This window comes from Enhydra lutris, unplaced genomic scaffold (genome assembly GCF_002288905.1).
Source record: "Enhydra lutris kenyoni isolate GAN:26980312 unplaced genomic scaffold, ASM228890v2 scaffoldscaffold1, whole genome shotgun sequence".
Lineage (NCBI taxonomy): Eukaryota > Metazoa > Chordata > Mammalia > Carnivora > Mustelidae > Enhydra > Enhydra lutris.
In genome coordinates, this window is record NW_019154085.1 from 21454396 (window position 1) to 21470647 (window position 16252).

General features: G+C 36.7%; 1 protein-coding gene across 1 annotated transcript in view; it reads left to right on the plus strand.

Moving 5' to 3' along the window:
- LOC111156350 (carbamoyl-phosphate synthase 1) overlaps positions 1-16252 on the plus strand; it is a 124159-nt gene that overhangs the window by 14432 nt on the left and 93475 nt on the right. The window contains exons 2-5 of the mRNA XM_022517180.1: positions 8563-8672; positions 12073-12217; positions 13541-13630; positions 15604-15660. Of these exons, the coding sequence (XP_022372888.1) occupies positions 8563-8672; positions 12073-12217; positions 13541-13630; positions 15604-15660 (402 nt within the window). The remainder of the gene's footprint in view (positions 1-8562; positions 8673-12072; positions 12218-13540; positions 13631-15603; positions 15661-16252) is intronic.

Below are 16252 nucleotides of genomic sequence, written 5' to 3' on the forward strand. Positions count from 1 at the left end.
GGTGGAATATGGAAGAGAAAAATACTGTGAAAGCAGGTGTTCTTTATTCTCTTAACTAGTCTCCCAGGAAATAAGTCATACGGAGTTAAAAGACAGCTGTATATTGTTTCTTACCTTTGTGAGCAGTGCCCAAGAGGAATAGTTAAAATATGACTTGCATTCTGCAAGCCAATTATGTTACAGCGAAACAAAAATAGATCTATGTAGCTTCTTTGCCACATGAAAGCCATTCATTCAAATATTCATTCATTCATTCATTCAGCCCGTCAGTATTTGCAGGGTACTTTCTACTGGTGTGATTTTAGGGTGTAATGATACCTTCTCTTCAATCTCTATATTTAGAATCAATACAGAAATAAGACACAGTATTCAAATAGACAGCAATCTGAATATCATCTTTATTACTGCTAAAGCTATTTAGTAAACAAGGCCCAGCTCTGTAACAAAATATGTTTCTTGTAACTCCTTTCCCAGAGTCAAGCGTATTCACTCACAGCTGCTCTTCTCCCATCTTGATGTACAACTGAGAACAGGTTTCTTTGGAAAAGAGAGTTAAGAAGGGCTAAGCCAGTCTTGCTCAAATCCATTTCCCAAAGTCACCAATCATTCCTCTTACTTTTACTTTGTGGACTGGGGTTAAATGACTTTTCCAAAGTCTCTGAAAATTAGCTTCATGGACCAAAGTATGAATTCAGGAAGGAATAAAATGGTTTCTCCAATCACCCACTATGTGCCAGACATTGTTTTATGTGCTGGTGATGCTGGGTTGGACAGACAAGGCAGACTCTCTGTCCTTGATGTTGTCTGGTGTTGCCTATAATCTTATTGGAGAAATTAGTCATATACCTGGTTATGGGGCAGTAAATAATAAGTGCCAATTTTTGTTTAGTCTTAACTTGTGAAGGGACAAGTCTTCTACTGCTTGTTCGATTAATGCACAAAGATGATCAAACTTGGGTTTCTAACAAGTGGTAGAGTTCAGGGAGGTAGAAAGAAGGGAGGGCAGAGATGAAGGTGAGAACTTGGGCATACCTGAATCTCTATGGCTCTTCAAGGTTTGTTTTTCTGACAGTCTCCAAAGGCATCTGTAGAGTTGACCTTTAATACACTACAGTTAGTCACATTTATAAAACCAAAACCAAAACTAAGCAAACAAAAAACAAACCAAAAAACCAGTGAAATCCATATTTTATCAGGAAGTGGGGGGAGAGAAAGCCAAATGGTGAAAGGTGGGAGAGATGGTCAAAATTGCTCTCTCCAACCCAACTGCATTTATATTACCTCTCCTTCCCTTCCTCAGAGCACAGTTTTATTCATTCATTCATTCATTCATTTATTTAAATTTAATTAACATATATTACATTATTAATTTCAGAGGTAGAGGTCAGTGATTCATCAGTCTTATATAATACCCAGTGCTCATTACATCACATGCCTTCCTTAATGTCCATCACCCAGCCACCCCATCTCTCCCACCCTTTTCCCCTCCAGCAATCCTCAGTTTGTTTCCTCCGATTCAGAGTCTCTTATGGTTTGTCTCTCTCTGATTTTGTTTTGTTTTATTTTTTTTCTCTTCCCCTGTGATACTGTTTTGTTTCTTAAATTCCACATATGAGATGATGATAGTCACAGAGTACAGTTGTTTTTTTTTTTTTAAGATTTTATTTATTTATTTGACAGAGATCACAAGTAGGCAGAGAGGCAGGCAGAGAGAGGGGAGAGAGGAGGAAGCAGGCTCCCTGCTGAGCAGAAAGCCCAATGCGGGGCTAGATCCCAGGACCCTGGGATCATGACCTGAGCTGAAGGCAGAGGCTTTAATCCACTGAGCCACCCAGGCCCCCCCAGAGTACAGTTTTAAATAGTCCCTAATAGATAGGGCTGTGCACAGATTGGTATGGATGTGGTCAACATAGAAGAAGTAACTGACCATAGTCTATGAATTTTTTTTCCCTATAGTACTTGCTTTTCTCCAGAATTCTACCCCCTCTATACTTAAAATAATTCCTCACCTGGTTAGATGGAAAATTATACTTACTCTGATCCTGAAATACCTATATAATTTATATATTTACAATATATAGTTTTATTTTTCAAGTCTGTGATCTAGACATTTGGCAAACCAATGTGACTGACCTTATTAAAATGAGATTTCTAGATAGATGCTTCTTGTTCTGCTGCCTCTTGTGCTAAGGTTATTTTCTTCATTACATTTAGGGGATGATGCTTGTTTGGGATGATAAATGATGTTGAGTGGAGAAAAGGGATTGATTTACATTCCATTAATAAAAGCAGTATAAATATCTCTTAACTGCTAACCTGAAGATGGGTACAGATACAACCCAAAATTTCTTTGTTATATTTCATCATTTTATTGTCAATTTGGTTGAGTCAATATGAATAAAAGCAACTAACAACAACATGTAATTAGTCCTTTGACTTTGAGGCACTTAAATCTAAAATTAGGTAGTGAATTAAAAGTTAAGATTTTTTATTGGCTATGATCTTGAGATTTGAAGAATATTCTTATAATTTCATATGCATTTAATTAGTGATGAAGAATTACACTATAATGAAAATGAGTATTCAATTAAAATTAGGCCACTAAGTGGATCCTGTCACACATGGAATTTAATTTTCATGAAGGTTTGACTAAGAAAAGTTATTAGAATATTAAAGACCCAGAGGGGAAAAAGTAAAATGAAGAACTTTCAGGACATGTGAAAAGAATTGAGACTGTTCATCCCAGGTCCTCGTCAACAACAACAACAACAACACAAGGAAAAATCCAAAGTAGCCATCTGCAAATAATGCTCATATAAGTATTTACATTTTGGAGAATAGTTGTTCTCTATGTGTAATGAGAGCAAACCAGACTAAAACCCTTCATCATTCTACCAAGCAGGGGTCAGAGTAAACTCACTTCAGAATTTGTTGCATGCTTCCATTGCTCTACAATAACGGACAAAGAGATAGGCAGCAGCCAGTTAGACTCCAATTTCTACTTGAGTAAGGTGGGTAATAATACATGTTTATTCACCTAATTTTGGTGATCAAGAAGTAAATAGCTTTCAGTGTACAAAATAACTTTTGATCCCTTTGAGTTCACCTTACCTTACACCTTTCACTTGAATCTGCTGTGACAAATTCATATGTTAACACCTGAGAACAATATGAGAAATGTAAAATAATTTTTCTTCAAGATTCGTGTGCATAAATTATCTTAAAATTAAATAGAATAAAACAGAATTTTCTTCACGTACCTGTATATTTTAGAATATACTGGGTAAGGAGAGCTTTCTCATTCTTTGTCTATGTTTGCAAAGTGAGATAAGGAATGGAACAGTTTGTTAAGTAATTCAAGCACCGTCAGCCTCTTTGATGTGAAATGCCTAGTAAATTGAATTTTGAATGATCATGATATTTGTCTTAGCTCTGCACAACGCGTATTTGTACACTTACGTACAGCACGCTCACTATGCTTGTGCGGGTATAACCATCCACTGATCTCTCCCTTCTTCGCCCCTTGTCTCCCTCAATGCCACTCATGTCTCTTTTCCAACATAGTATGTCCACTTGATGGGACTAAATTAAACACATTATAGAACGGCATTCTTGGTTAAGCATCACAGAAAGGCAACTCAAAACAAGTATTTGCTTATTTTTAAATTCATACCTTGACAAACTGAAAGCTGAATAATAATGATAAAAATAGTAACAATTTCTGGTATTATGTTATTTTCTTCATATTGACACTCAATGAATCTTTATTCATGCAACAAAAATTGAATAATTGTCTACTCTTTGCAGACCTAATACTCTGCCCACATGAAGTTTGTTTTCCAGGGCGATAAGGCAGGGAGGCAATGACTGCTATAAAGGAAGAGCAGATAGAGCACGGGGGCGGGGTGGGGGTGAGGGGTTGGAGGAGTGGGGGGTGAGGGTGGGGGTGGGGGGGTGGGAGGGGGTAATGTTTTCATTTTTTAAATAAGAGGGAGGATATATGACTCACCAAGAAGATGGATGACATTTGAGCAAACTGGAAGGCATCTTCTTCTTCTTCCTTTTAAAAAAAAGTTATTTATTTATTTATTTGAGAGAGAGCAAGCAAGCACAAGTGGGAGGGACAGAGGGGGAGGGAGAGAGAATCTCCAGCAGACTGCGCTAAGCACAAAGTCTGACACAGGGCTTGATCTCACGACCCTGAGATCAAGACCACAGGCAAAACCAAGAAGCCAGATGCTTAACCAACTGAACGACACAGGCATCCCTTGAAGAAGCCCTTAAATTTTGGGCTTTAAATTCAAAATTTGACATGAATTCTTTCATAAAATTTTAATTTTTATTAGTTAAAGCATAGATGGAAAATAAAGGGCAAATTATTAAAGAAAAATCTCCCGAAGGAAAGGATATTTTATTTATCTTTGTTATCTCCAGGTGCTTCAGTGATATTCTTCTGGAGGTTTCTTCCTTACCATTCAGTCACATATCTAGACCTTTTGCTAAATGGAGGGTCTGGGGACATTTATCCATGTATTTCCAGAGCCTAGTGTGGGATTTGGCACATGGTAGGAGCTCAATGAGTTTTTGACCTGAATGTGAAAGCAGTCTTCTTGACACATATATTTTTTATTAAACACATAGGGACCATGTCATGATAGAGGTCCTTTACTTAGTAGAATTCATATTTATATATCCTTTGGTTACTTTTCCTGACATTATATGAGTGTACAGGCTTCTCTTCCTTAAGGTTTCCTTTGTACTTTCAGCATTCAAAGTATTAAAGGGCTCTGGCAGTAGGCACTTAAATTATCCCTTAATGGTACAATCTAATTCCTAGGCTATGGACCTCTTTCTACCAGGATGAGGCTACTAAAATATCTTACAATAGTCACAAGGTGATTTCTTTTGGACTCACTGGAATGAAGTAGCATTTGGGGAACTATTAGCTAGAAGAGGGGATACCAAATAATAGCTCTTTGTTCAGAGTTCCTCTATCAATTCATAGGTAAGTCAATTGGCACTCATCATTTTAAACTCATCAGAGGCCCATGTAGTTAAGTGGAATATAAAGGGTACCATAGGCTATAAACAGAAGCCTTGTAACAATATAATGTGTAGTGGGAAAGAGGATTGGAAGATCTTTAAAAGCTGCCAAAAAGAACAAAAAATATAATTAAAGGATCAAAAAGACATATTGAACACAATCTCAGGGACTATTTCAGGCAACAGTAAATGTCTCCTCAAGTATATCTTTAAAAGACTGAAAGTAAAGTAGAAATCTAGTCCCATGGAGAGAGAAAGAAAAATGCCAAATAGAATTGTGGGAATGAGCTAACAAGAATTGGATTTGCTTATGTTAATTTTTACCTTTCTTTAAAATAATTAGATGGTGTCTAACCCAGAGATCAGACAGTTTGAAATTCTTAGATGGGAAAAGGGAAAAAAAGTAAAAAAGTAAACAGATGATATATTAGGCAGGATGGCTTCGAGTAGGATAGATAAACTGATGGATAGAAAACAGCTGAAATTTGTAGTTTGTAGCCATTTTGCCAACTAAGTCCAGTTATTTTAGGTTCTATCAAAGTTACGTATTATTTAGGAAGATGTTTTCTTTCCTCCTTCCATTTTGTGAAAGCATGTAGGTTACACATGACTTCCTCAAGAACAGAAAATAATACTTTGAGGAGAAAATACTTTTTTGACAGTGAATTTTCATTACTGGACCAAAGAGTTTCACCTAGTGAAACATGTCAGAGCTACCTAGGGAAATTTCCCATTAAAAATATCCCTACTGAGAACCATCAATATACACATTTGATTAGCTTGTAACAATCTTTAACAATACACTGAACATTATCACTCTTACTTCCTAAAATCATTAACCCCTGTCTTCAATCGTAAATAAACAATAGTTGGTAAATTAAAATAAAATGCAAAATAAGAAAATCATGCTATGAGAAGAAGGGACATGCAAAGTTGATTTCCTATATACAGAAGCAGAACTTGACATCACTCATACTACATTAATCACTTGTGGTTTCCTTTGTGCCAAGTAATTCTAAAAGCTTTTTTTTTTTTAAATCTAAGTTTAGTTAACATACACTGTATTATTAGTTTTAAGGGCAAAATTTAGTGATTCATCAGTTGCCCATAACACCAAATACTCATTCCATCAATTGCCTTCCTTAATGCCCATCACCCAGTTATGCCAGTTATGCCATCCCCCACCCCTCCCCGCTCCAGCAACCCTCAGTTTGCCATCCCCCCACCCCTCCCAGTTATGCCTTCCCCCCAGTTATGCCATCCCCCAACCCTCCCCCCTCCAGCAACCCTCAGTTTGTTCTCTATAGTTAAGAGTCTCTTATGGTTTGTCCCCCTCTCTGTTTTCATCTTATTTTATTTTTTTCCTTCCTTCCCTTATGTTCATCTGTTTTGTTTCTTAAATTCCAAAAGCTCTTTTCGTTTAGTTGCTAAGAGGATAAACCATAACTATTCAAAGATAAAGTATCAAGCTTGAGATCTCGAACACTAGTTCCAAGGCTATACATGAAACAAAACTGTCTCAAAGATTATTTGATAAGCCAAGTAAAGGACAAAATTCTTTTGGCTAACTCTGCCACACATATGGACTCACACACAGAAACACATATGTGTGTAGTTCAGCACTTTGTTTAATCTTTCTCAGAAATATAAATTTCAAATCCATGCATTGTGCCTCCAATTTGAAAAAAACAGAACTTTCCTGTTGAAATAAGTATCTTAAACATATCAATTTTATTAGGAAATACTGAATTATTTTGTGTGTAAATATAAGGTCATATGTATGCATACCCTTACATAAATAATATTTAGGCACAGATTATATTGGTTTAAAGATGATCAAACACTACTTTATACATTAAAGAGCAGTTATTCAAATGCCAAAAGATTTGTGTACTTTGTACCTAAAAGAGGCATTGCATTTCTACAGAGAAGACTACTATAGAAAAATAATCAAGTTTTTCCACTTTAACACCTGAAAAGCTGAGTACATGTTGCAAATCTAAAGGAGTGTAGTAACAAAAGTCTAGAAATCACTTACCGAGCTTCTGCTGTATATCAAGTTTGGGTGTGTGTGTGTGTGTGTGTGTGTGTGTGTGGTGGGAGTGGGGGTGAATGGCAGGGTATGAAAGGATTAGGCACCATGAGAGCAGTCCTAAAAATGTGAGCGAAAGAAAGTAGAGAATTCCTATGCTTCTCTTTAAGGGCTGCACTTAATCTTTGCAGAAAGAACAGCATGCTGATCTTCCTTACTCCAACAATTTTAGCTTATGGCCAAATATATTTCATATCCCTACCGATTCGCCCTAACTCCTGAATATTTCAAAGGAAATTTCAGATATCATAAATATCATAGTATTTTATCCTTAAGTATTTAAATATACATCTTTTTTAAAAAAGGACTCTTAAGCACAATGGTATCTTCAATCTTAAAAAAACTATGCCAAAAATTAATAAAGTGTCCTCAATTCTTGCAGAGATGTTTTTCTTTATAGTTATTCTTAAAGATCCTATTCCACTTATTTTGCCCTGTGGTTTCTTACCGAGTCTATATTTTGCCTCCCAAAGGATACTTTAACACATTTCTCTCTTCCCTAACTTCTATGGAAATGAAATTTGACATAAATTGTCTCAACAATAGCATTTAGAGCATTTTGGAAGAGTGGCTGATGCCTGCTTCATAGATAAGTTTCTCTCATTGTCCCTCTTCTTAGCCAAGGATTGTATAGAAGCTGTTCAGAAAAAAGATTAGTATGGTGAAGTGATCAAATTCAGAATGCCTTATATTCTAAAGAGAGAACCAGACATGGATATAAATAACTCTACTAAAAAATATAATATGATCTATATTTAGATATTTCATACTGCTTGCTTTTGTATCAGTATTAATTGAGTGATAAAGTTTTGACTTCTTTATGATCATAAAGCTGGTGTGGAGGGACGGCCCTTGGGACAACTCCATCAAGCATAAGAACTCTCAAAAAAAAAAAAAAAAAGTAAGAAAGAAAGAAACACAAGAGCTCTCTGGAACACTCTGGGGGATTTGATGGATAATCTTTAAGATTCCTTCTAGCTCTAAACCCCAGAATGATGATGAGCTGTATGGTACGATACACAAAGTTTTTGCAAACTCATGAACTTCCCTTAAAGCTATCCTTGAGCAAAGCTATGGAATATTAAGGGGAAAAAGATAGACACACAGCATTTCAGCTCAACTGAAGTATTTCTGGATTGTCAATAATTCTACAAGTAGACTTAGAATAGACAATGTATCAACATGCTTCAGTTCCTCTTGCGAGCGAAACAAAATAAAACACCTGCCAGTGACAAGAGCCATACATCTGAAGAAAAGTGACAAGGAGCAGGAGAGAAACTCCAAATGTAGGCAGTATGGTTTCATCACATATATTGGATGTTTATTTAATGAGTGTGTGAGTTTGTGTATTGTACCTTTGGATATTTTTCAATGTGTTTTGCCTCGTATTTTGTATTCCGCTCAGATTCATGCGTCTGTTTCTTTAGGCACAGACAGCACACATTGTCCTGGAAGATGGAACTAAGATGAAAGGTTACTCCTTCGGCCATCCATCCTCTGTCGCTGGTGAAGTGGTTTTTAACACGGGCCTGGGAGGGTGAGTAATGCTCGGGCACCAAGGTTTTCTTCTTCCTTTATGTAGAGCACTAACTAGATGATCTTAGTCATGGTGGAAAGCTGAAATCATCCCATCATAGTAAGACTACACATTGTCCTGCCGTTGCCCTGTGCTCTAAGTCGTCTCTTCCAGCATAGATAACAAACTCCTCCCTGCCGTGGTAAATGAAAGAGAACGCGGACACTGGTTTTCCCCTGAAAAATAAAGCATAAAATTAATTCTAGAAACCTAGAGCCCAAGGACACAAGTCATATGAGATTACATAAATGGCTTCTGTCGGGGAAGGTATGGATATGATTAAGGTAAAAACTGGAGCAAGGAAAGGATGGATAGCATACTCCAGTCCCATTGCTTTAGTGAAGTTAAGAATCAACCTTGCAGATCTGATATGAAGTACTATAAGGAGCTGAGAAAGTTCTTAGGTATTCTGTGTAATTTCACACGCTAGTAAGAAAGGTGAAATAACAGATCCGTTTATCGTCTTAAAGTAATCAAAGGGAGAGCAGGTTCATTGATCTGATGGTTCCAAAATTTATCAATTGAGACTCAAGTCAGTGTTTAAGATCTGCTAATAGGTGTGCAGCAAAAAGATCAGAGATGCTGCAGAAATCACCTAGCTGTCCTTATCGACCAACAAATGGTTGTTCTCTGGGAACCAGGAGGCTGAAGTTGTGGTCTAATTTTCAATGCTAACAGGTTATGCGATATTGAGAAAATCACTTAACCTTTCTGAATCCTAGTTTCCACATATAAAATGAGGGACCTGGAGTAGACAGTAATTTATAGCGGGGATTAAAAAAAAATCTAACCTATGAGTCCTTTAAAAAAATATGACTAGGTGGTTTCAAGAGGTTTCCCTTAGAGAGTCAATGAACTAAACTTCTTTGGAGTATTTGACAAATTCTTTTAGGAAAATTCCGTTAACCTTATAAGGACAAAGAGATGTTGGGTTAACTGATATGGAAGTTATTAACTGACGAAACTTCCTTTATATTATTAACATACATTCTTCTCTAAACTCTTGGCTCTGTCTGAAATGAAGAATATTAGGTGGGTTTTAAAATAGTTCCACTGGTGAGAACATTAAATTACAGTGTATGAAAGCTGTTTGCAAAGTTTTGCTTCACCAGGCAATTATTTAAGCTTTCCGACAGCACTAATTACTAGCTGTGTTAATATACCTGCCAACAAACAACTGTTTAATATAGATCAGAATGATGGAGGGCACTGGAGTTTTCTTCTCTGTGATAGATTATGGGTAATAAATCTTGTCACATCACAAAAGTCAAACAGGACCTGATGGATTAATTTGCTTCTAACACTGCAGTTCTCTAGGACAAGCTGTATTTATTCACTTGCGGCGAGAGTATTGTAAGCATATGTTTAAAGGGAATGGTCAGTTCTTTTATGGAGAGAAAGAAGAAAGGGAAGTAAAATTAAATTAATTAAAGATGTTTTTGATGTAGGAAAAGGCATTCATTAATAAGATTAGTCCACAGATCCTATTTTCCATTGAGAATTGTTGCTTTCATTCATTGTGTGTCTCTCTCAGTAAGGTGGCTGATAATTAAAGGGGTTATTTTGTTTTTCATCTTCAAGAAATGCATTTATATTGTGTGTAAGCCTTGGTTAAAAAATTATCAGTTCCTGACAGATGAGAGGCATCTGAGAAGTTAGCTGATGGAGGTGTGGGTAAATATTATAGCACTCTAGTCTCCTCAGGGGTTGGAGAGCTGAAAGACTAAGTGTTTTGTTGACAAAAGTAGTTCTGGGAGGAGTTTGTCTGGATGGGGTTGAAGAATTTATGTTGACTATTGCCTGAGTTGAACTTTATTGGTTTCAAGGTTGTTGATTCTGTCCCCCTCAGCACCTAAATTCATTATCAGTAGTAATCCACAAGAAAGATTTGGTTTAACTCTTTCTGCAGAAAGTGAAAATGTGAGCGGGGGTCAGGGGATGAGGGGGTGGGTGGGGTGGGTAGGGTGGGGGGAAGCCTCACTTACACTGTATTCCAGGGCATGGAATAGCTACAGATAACTCCTGGTATTTACTGGAATAATGTTTCTTAATATTCAGAATGAGAGTGATATATATGCATATATATATATATATATATATATATATATATATATAAATACAGAAAATATGATTATTTTTAAAATGAAAATCTAATGCATTCCTCCCTAATTCTATGCAAGTACTTTAAAATAGTTATTTGGAATCTTTTGATTTAGAAGTCAGAAGTGGTTCAGGGCAATTTTTGTGGGACTGATTTTCTTTTCTAAGTTGATAACTCTCAAACTTGTATAATTCTTTCTAAAACTGTTTTAAAAAACAACTATATTGAGTAATTCTCTCAGGGAATATATGTATTCTTATTTTTCCCTTTCTCCAGACTTTAAAATAAAAACCTACAGCCTTTATATTTTTGGGCAATTCTGCCACAGAAATTAACTCAGTCATTTTAAATGTTGAATGAATTTTAATAAACATAGACACCCATACAGTTACCAGCGATGTAATCAGGATAGTCTTCAGGTTCCTGAAAAGTATTTTTTTTTTCCTGAAAAGTATTTTTAAAAAAACTTTAAAATTTTTGACAATTAATATTTTGGTGAAACTGGCAGCCCTTAATAGTAAATACCAGTTTGGATTCGTGTCTGGAAGGCAAGGGGAAACTTCAGGATACCTGAAAACTTTAAATAGGACAATCTTTTAGAAATTCCTTCATTCCCTATGAAGGAATTTTTCAAGGAATTAAAAAGTTTAAGAAGTTTAGGGATTGAAGATTATATAAGAATATGCCTTAGTACTTACGAGTCAGTTTAGGTTAAAAGCAGAATCAGACCCATAAATACAGAGAACAAACTGATGTTTGCCAAAGGGAAGGGGGAGGGGGAGGATGGGCTAGTGGGGGAAGGGGAGTGGAAAGTACAGCCTTCCAGTTATGGAATGAATAAGTCACAGGAATAAAGAGCACCACAAAGGAAATACAGTGATGCTGTAATAATAGTTTTGTGTCATGACAGCTGGGAGCTATGCTTGTGGAGAACAGATCATAACGTATAGAGAAATTGAATCACTATGTTGTAAACCTAAAACTAATGTAACATTGTGTGTCAGCTATACTCACATGAAAAAAAAATTTTTTTAAAGGTCAGTCTGTCTTTTCATATCAGTCATATGATGGGATACATTTTTATATCCTATCATAAAATTTCTTTAGATTTGCTAAAATCTAGATGCAGCCTTATAGGATTTTAAATTAATTTTAAATTTTCAAGGATTCAATAGTTAAGAGTGTGTATGTAGATTGTAGTTTTGTAGTTACAGACTTTTTTGTTGTTGTTGTTGGTAATTTTTTGGCTTCTTTACTCAGGTACCCGGAAGCTATTACTGACCCTGCCTACAAGGGACAGATTCTCACCATGGCCAATCCCATTATTGGGAATGGTGGAGCTCCTGACACTGCCGCGATAGATGGACTGGGACTTAGCAAGTATTTGGAGTCTGATGGAATTAAGGTAGTGCCAGTGATGACTATTTAAAAGGTCTCAATTTGGGGCACCTAGCTGGCTCAGTCTCTAGAGCATGAGACTCTTGATCTCAGGGTTGTGAGTTCGAGCCCCACACTGGGCACGAAGCCTACTTTAAAAAAGAAAAGAAAAAGTAAAAAGTCTCAGTTGGAGGGGGGATAGTTGATTTATTTTTAAGAATCCAGGGTGAGTAAAGTTTCTCCTCAGTACCGTAGGACAACCCATTAAATTCGTGCTCTCAATCTTATTCCTGTGTATTATGGGAATAATTTTTAACATGACATAATTTTGAATTTCATTTTTCATGGCACTTTGCATTTACTCTTAATGCCTTGGATGAAACTTGGCTTAATTTGGAAAGATGTTGTTATAAGTCTAAATGACAAGTATGCTACAAGAAATGGTGATGAATTACCTTTTAAAAGGTCTTTGGTAATCAACTCTGTATCAAGTATTTGCCTTTTAATCTTATCCTATTTAGGGGGTGAATAAAAGATAGCTTATATGCCAGTCTAAAAGTAAACACATTAAGTTTTCCTAATCAAGATAAATTTGGATAGTATTAAGAATGTGGACCATATAAACAATTAAAAAATGTATAATCCAAATTCATCACTCTATTTTTTTCCCACTGTATTTTTGAATGACTTGGACCGATCATTTAGCTTAATTCTATTTCTCACAATTTCCCCCATATATTCGGTCTCCTTTAAATGTAGATTGAAAATTATGTATCCTTTGTTTAATGTACAGGAAGATAGTGGAATCTAATTATTAATTAGATTATTGGTAAATACCATGGAGAAAAAGTACCAGGGTGCTGACATGGGGGGGACATAGCTTAGTCATAGGATTTGGCAAATGAGGTAAGACTATTCCTCAACACGGTAATTAAGGTGACAATGATGTTTTTTAAGAGAAAATTGTTGATCATCTTTTTTCTTCAAGTCTCCAGAATTTTAAGCCTTGAATCAGTGGATATAATAAAGCTTTTTAAAATTTTATTAATTTTTTTTCAGTGTTCCAAAATTCATTTTTTATGCACCACACCCAGTGCTCCATGCAATACGTGCCCTCCTTAATACCCAGCACCAGGCTCCCCCAACACCCCACCCCCTCCCCTCCAAAACCCTCAGTTTGTTTCTCAGAGTCCACAGTCTCTCATGGTTTGTCTCCCACTCGGATTTCCCCCACTCATTTCTCCTCTTCATCTCTCAAGCTTTTTTTTAAAAAAATTGCAAATGGACTCGTAAAACAAGTCACAAGAGTTGGATAATATTTTCTGCTCACCCCAACTCCCTGTCTTTCTAGGTTGCAGGTTTGCTGGTGCTGAATTACAGCAATGACTACCACCACTGGCTGGCTACCAAGAGTCTTGGGCAGTGGCTACAGGAAGAAAAGGTGAGAAATGCAGGCTGACCTGTCTGGACCAATTCTCTTCTGTAATACTGACGGCCACACATTCTTAGTTTAATCCACTAGGTGGCACTCACACAGGCTTGGTAGCATTTCTCTTTGGGGAAAGATCCTAGAGAACACTTTAGATTTTTTTATTTTCTTGAACCACTTAATTTTCCCATCCCCTTATACCCACGATTGTGATATGTAACTTGAGTCGTGGGTCCTTGGACCAGCTTTACCGTTAACTAGCTGTGTGATTTTTGTGCAGATCATGTAATCATACCATATTTTCTAAATCGTGAACTCTTACGAGGATAAACAGATTGCTATTAAGTTTCTTTTGGCTTAAACATTACGACTCGATGACATATAATTAGATATAACCTATTTGAAGTGGTAATTGAAAAGTGTTATAAACCTTATCTTATACTTTCCTTAGTTTAAGTATTATTGTTCTAATCAAATAAGAGGATTCTCCTGGTTTGAATGTCAGACGTACTTAAAGTTAAGGGACCTGCTATATTTGGCTTCATCTCCAGTGTTGCCGTAGCTGTTTTCTGTTTCTTTGGAGCCTCTAACTGACAATATTATTCTAAGAAAGCTCTGCCACACCAATGAGCGTCAACCTACTGAGGCTATATGTTGCTTCTTTCTGAAAATCAAGGAATCTTGATTTTGACTTCCTGGGTTTCATTTTTTTCCTAAATTTTAAAGGGGAGAACAAGGCATCTGTTTCACCACCTGAATCATTACTATTTCATTCTCAACCATTATCCAAATTTACCTCCATTACCTAGACAGCTAATTTTTGTAATGGTCATTTAGGACACCTTCCTTTTAATGTTTCCTTTGTGTCGCTAGGCAACTGATATTATAGCTGCTCTGTGTCAGAACTCATGGTTTGAGTATAAACTTCATCCATGACTTGTTAGTTTGTTTTTAAAATGTGCTTTGAATCATCTTTCGTGATCACAGACATATAGACTAGAAGAGGGTCTAAGATAGGAACATCTGGGTGGCTCAGTTGGTTAAGCATCTGCCTTGGGTTCAGGTCATAACCCTGGGGGTTCTGGAATCGATCCCATGTCAGACTCCCTGCCCCGCAGAAGGTCTGCTTCTCCCTCTGCCTCTCTTGCCCACCATTCTCTTAATCTCTCTCTCAAGTAAATACATAAAATCTTAAAAAAAAAAAAAAAAGGTCTAATATAGTAACCAGTTCACCTCCTTCTGTGTATAGGTGAATAAAAACTCCTTGCTCAAATCTGACTACTTAATAAGCATCCTCAGAGGGGCGCCTGGGTGGCTCAGTGGGTTAAAGTCTCTGCCTTTGGCTCGGGTCATGATCCCAGCGTCCTGGGATGGAGCCCCGCATCAGGCTCTCTGCTCGGTGGGGAGCCTGCTTCTCCCTCTCTCTCTCTGCCTTCCTCTCTGCCTACTTGTGATCTCTGTCTGTCAAATAAATAAATAAATAACGTCTTAAAAAAAAAATAAGCATCCTTAGAAAAATGTGTTGAGTGTCTAGTAGGTAGCCAGAGCATATGGCTCCAAATGTGGATTTTCATAGTATTTACATATCATTGCTTATGAAATTCACAAATTCCATTATTTATATATATAAATGCATGTAATATATATAAATATGTAACATTGCCTATTTACTATCCTGTGTAAAAAGAAACAATACTGTAGCAAAAGATTGATGTTCAGGATTTCTCATTTTTTATTCTGAGGAAGGACCTGGGTATTAAGAGTCCTGTTCCCAAGTGGAACAGCAATTTACCGTGTTCTGACAACACAGTCACCCTGGGTCAGAGAAAAGAAGGAGGAGGGAAATTATTTACTGCTCAAGAAGATAGATGATGAAAAAAAAAAAAAAGAAGAAGATAGATGATGCTGAGTTTATAACTTGAAAACAATATGCTGGATCTAATTTCCTCCAATTTCACTGTCACTACAAATTCTTTTTCTTATAGGTCCCTGCAATTTATGGAGTGGATACAAGAATGCTGACCAAAATAATTCGGGATAAGGTATGATCATCATCTTTAGCCAGCTCTATGTTTCTCTCTCTCTCTCTTTCCTTCTCTCTCTCTGTATACATATATATGGTTTATCTACTATGTGCTCTATAAATTAAAAAAATATATATTCTATTTTTTCTCAGTGCTTGAGGAATCCAACAATATGTGAAAGAACAAATCTGACCAATTTCTGTCATTTGAGCCTCTGTCATCTTGTTTTACTATCTCTGATGTAATTTTCAAAACTGAATATTTGAGTGGGATGTTTGTTGCTGGATGGACAGCAGATTATCGATGCCCACTGTGTGTTCACTATGCCAGAGAGTCGAGGCCTAAGTCAGCCCACATGACAGGGCTAGTGAGCCCAGTGGAGAAGGTAATCAGGTGCATAACAACTTTGCCTCAATTCAATACTGACCTGCTGAAAGAGGCAAACCAGGAAGTGTGCAGCATTAGTGCTGTTATTTGTTTAGTCATCTTGGAGGGGTTATCTGTGAAATTAATGAGTTATATTTCACGGGTGTGTCTGATGAGCCCTGAATACGCTACCTCAATTGTATAGTCTTTCTTGAGACTGTACCAATGACCAAGGTGATAAAAG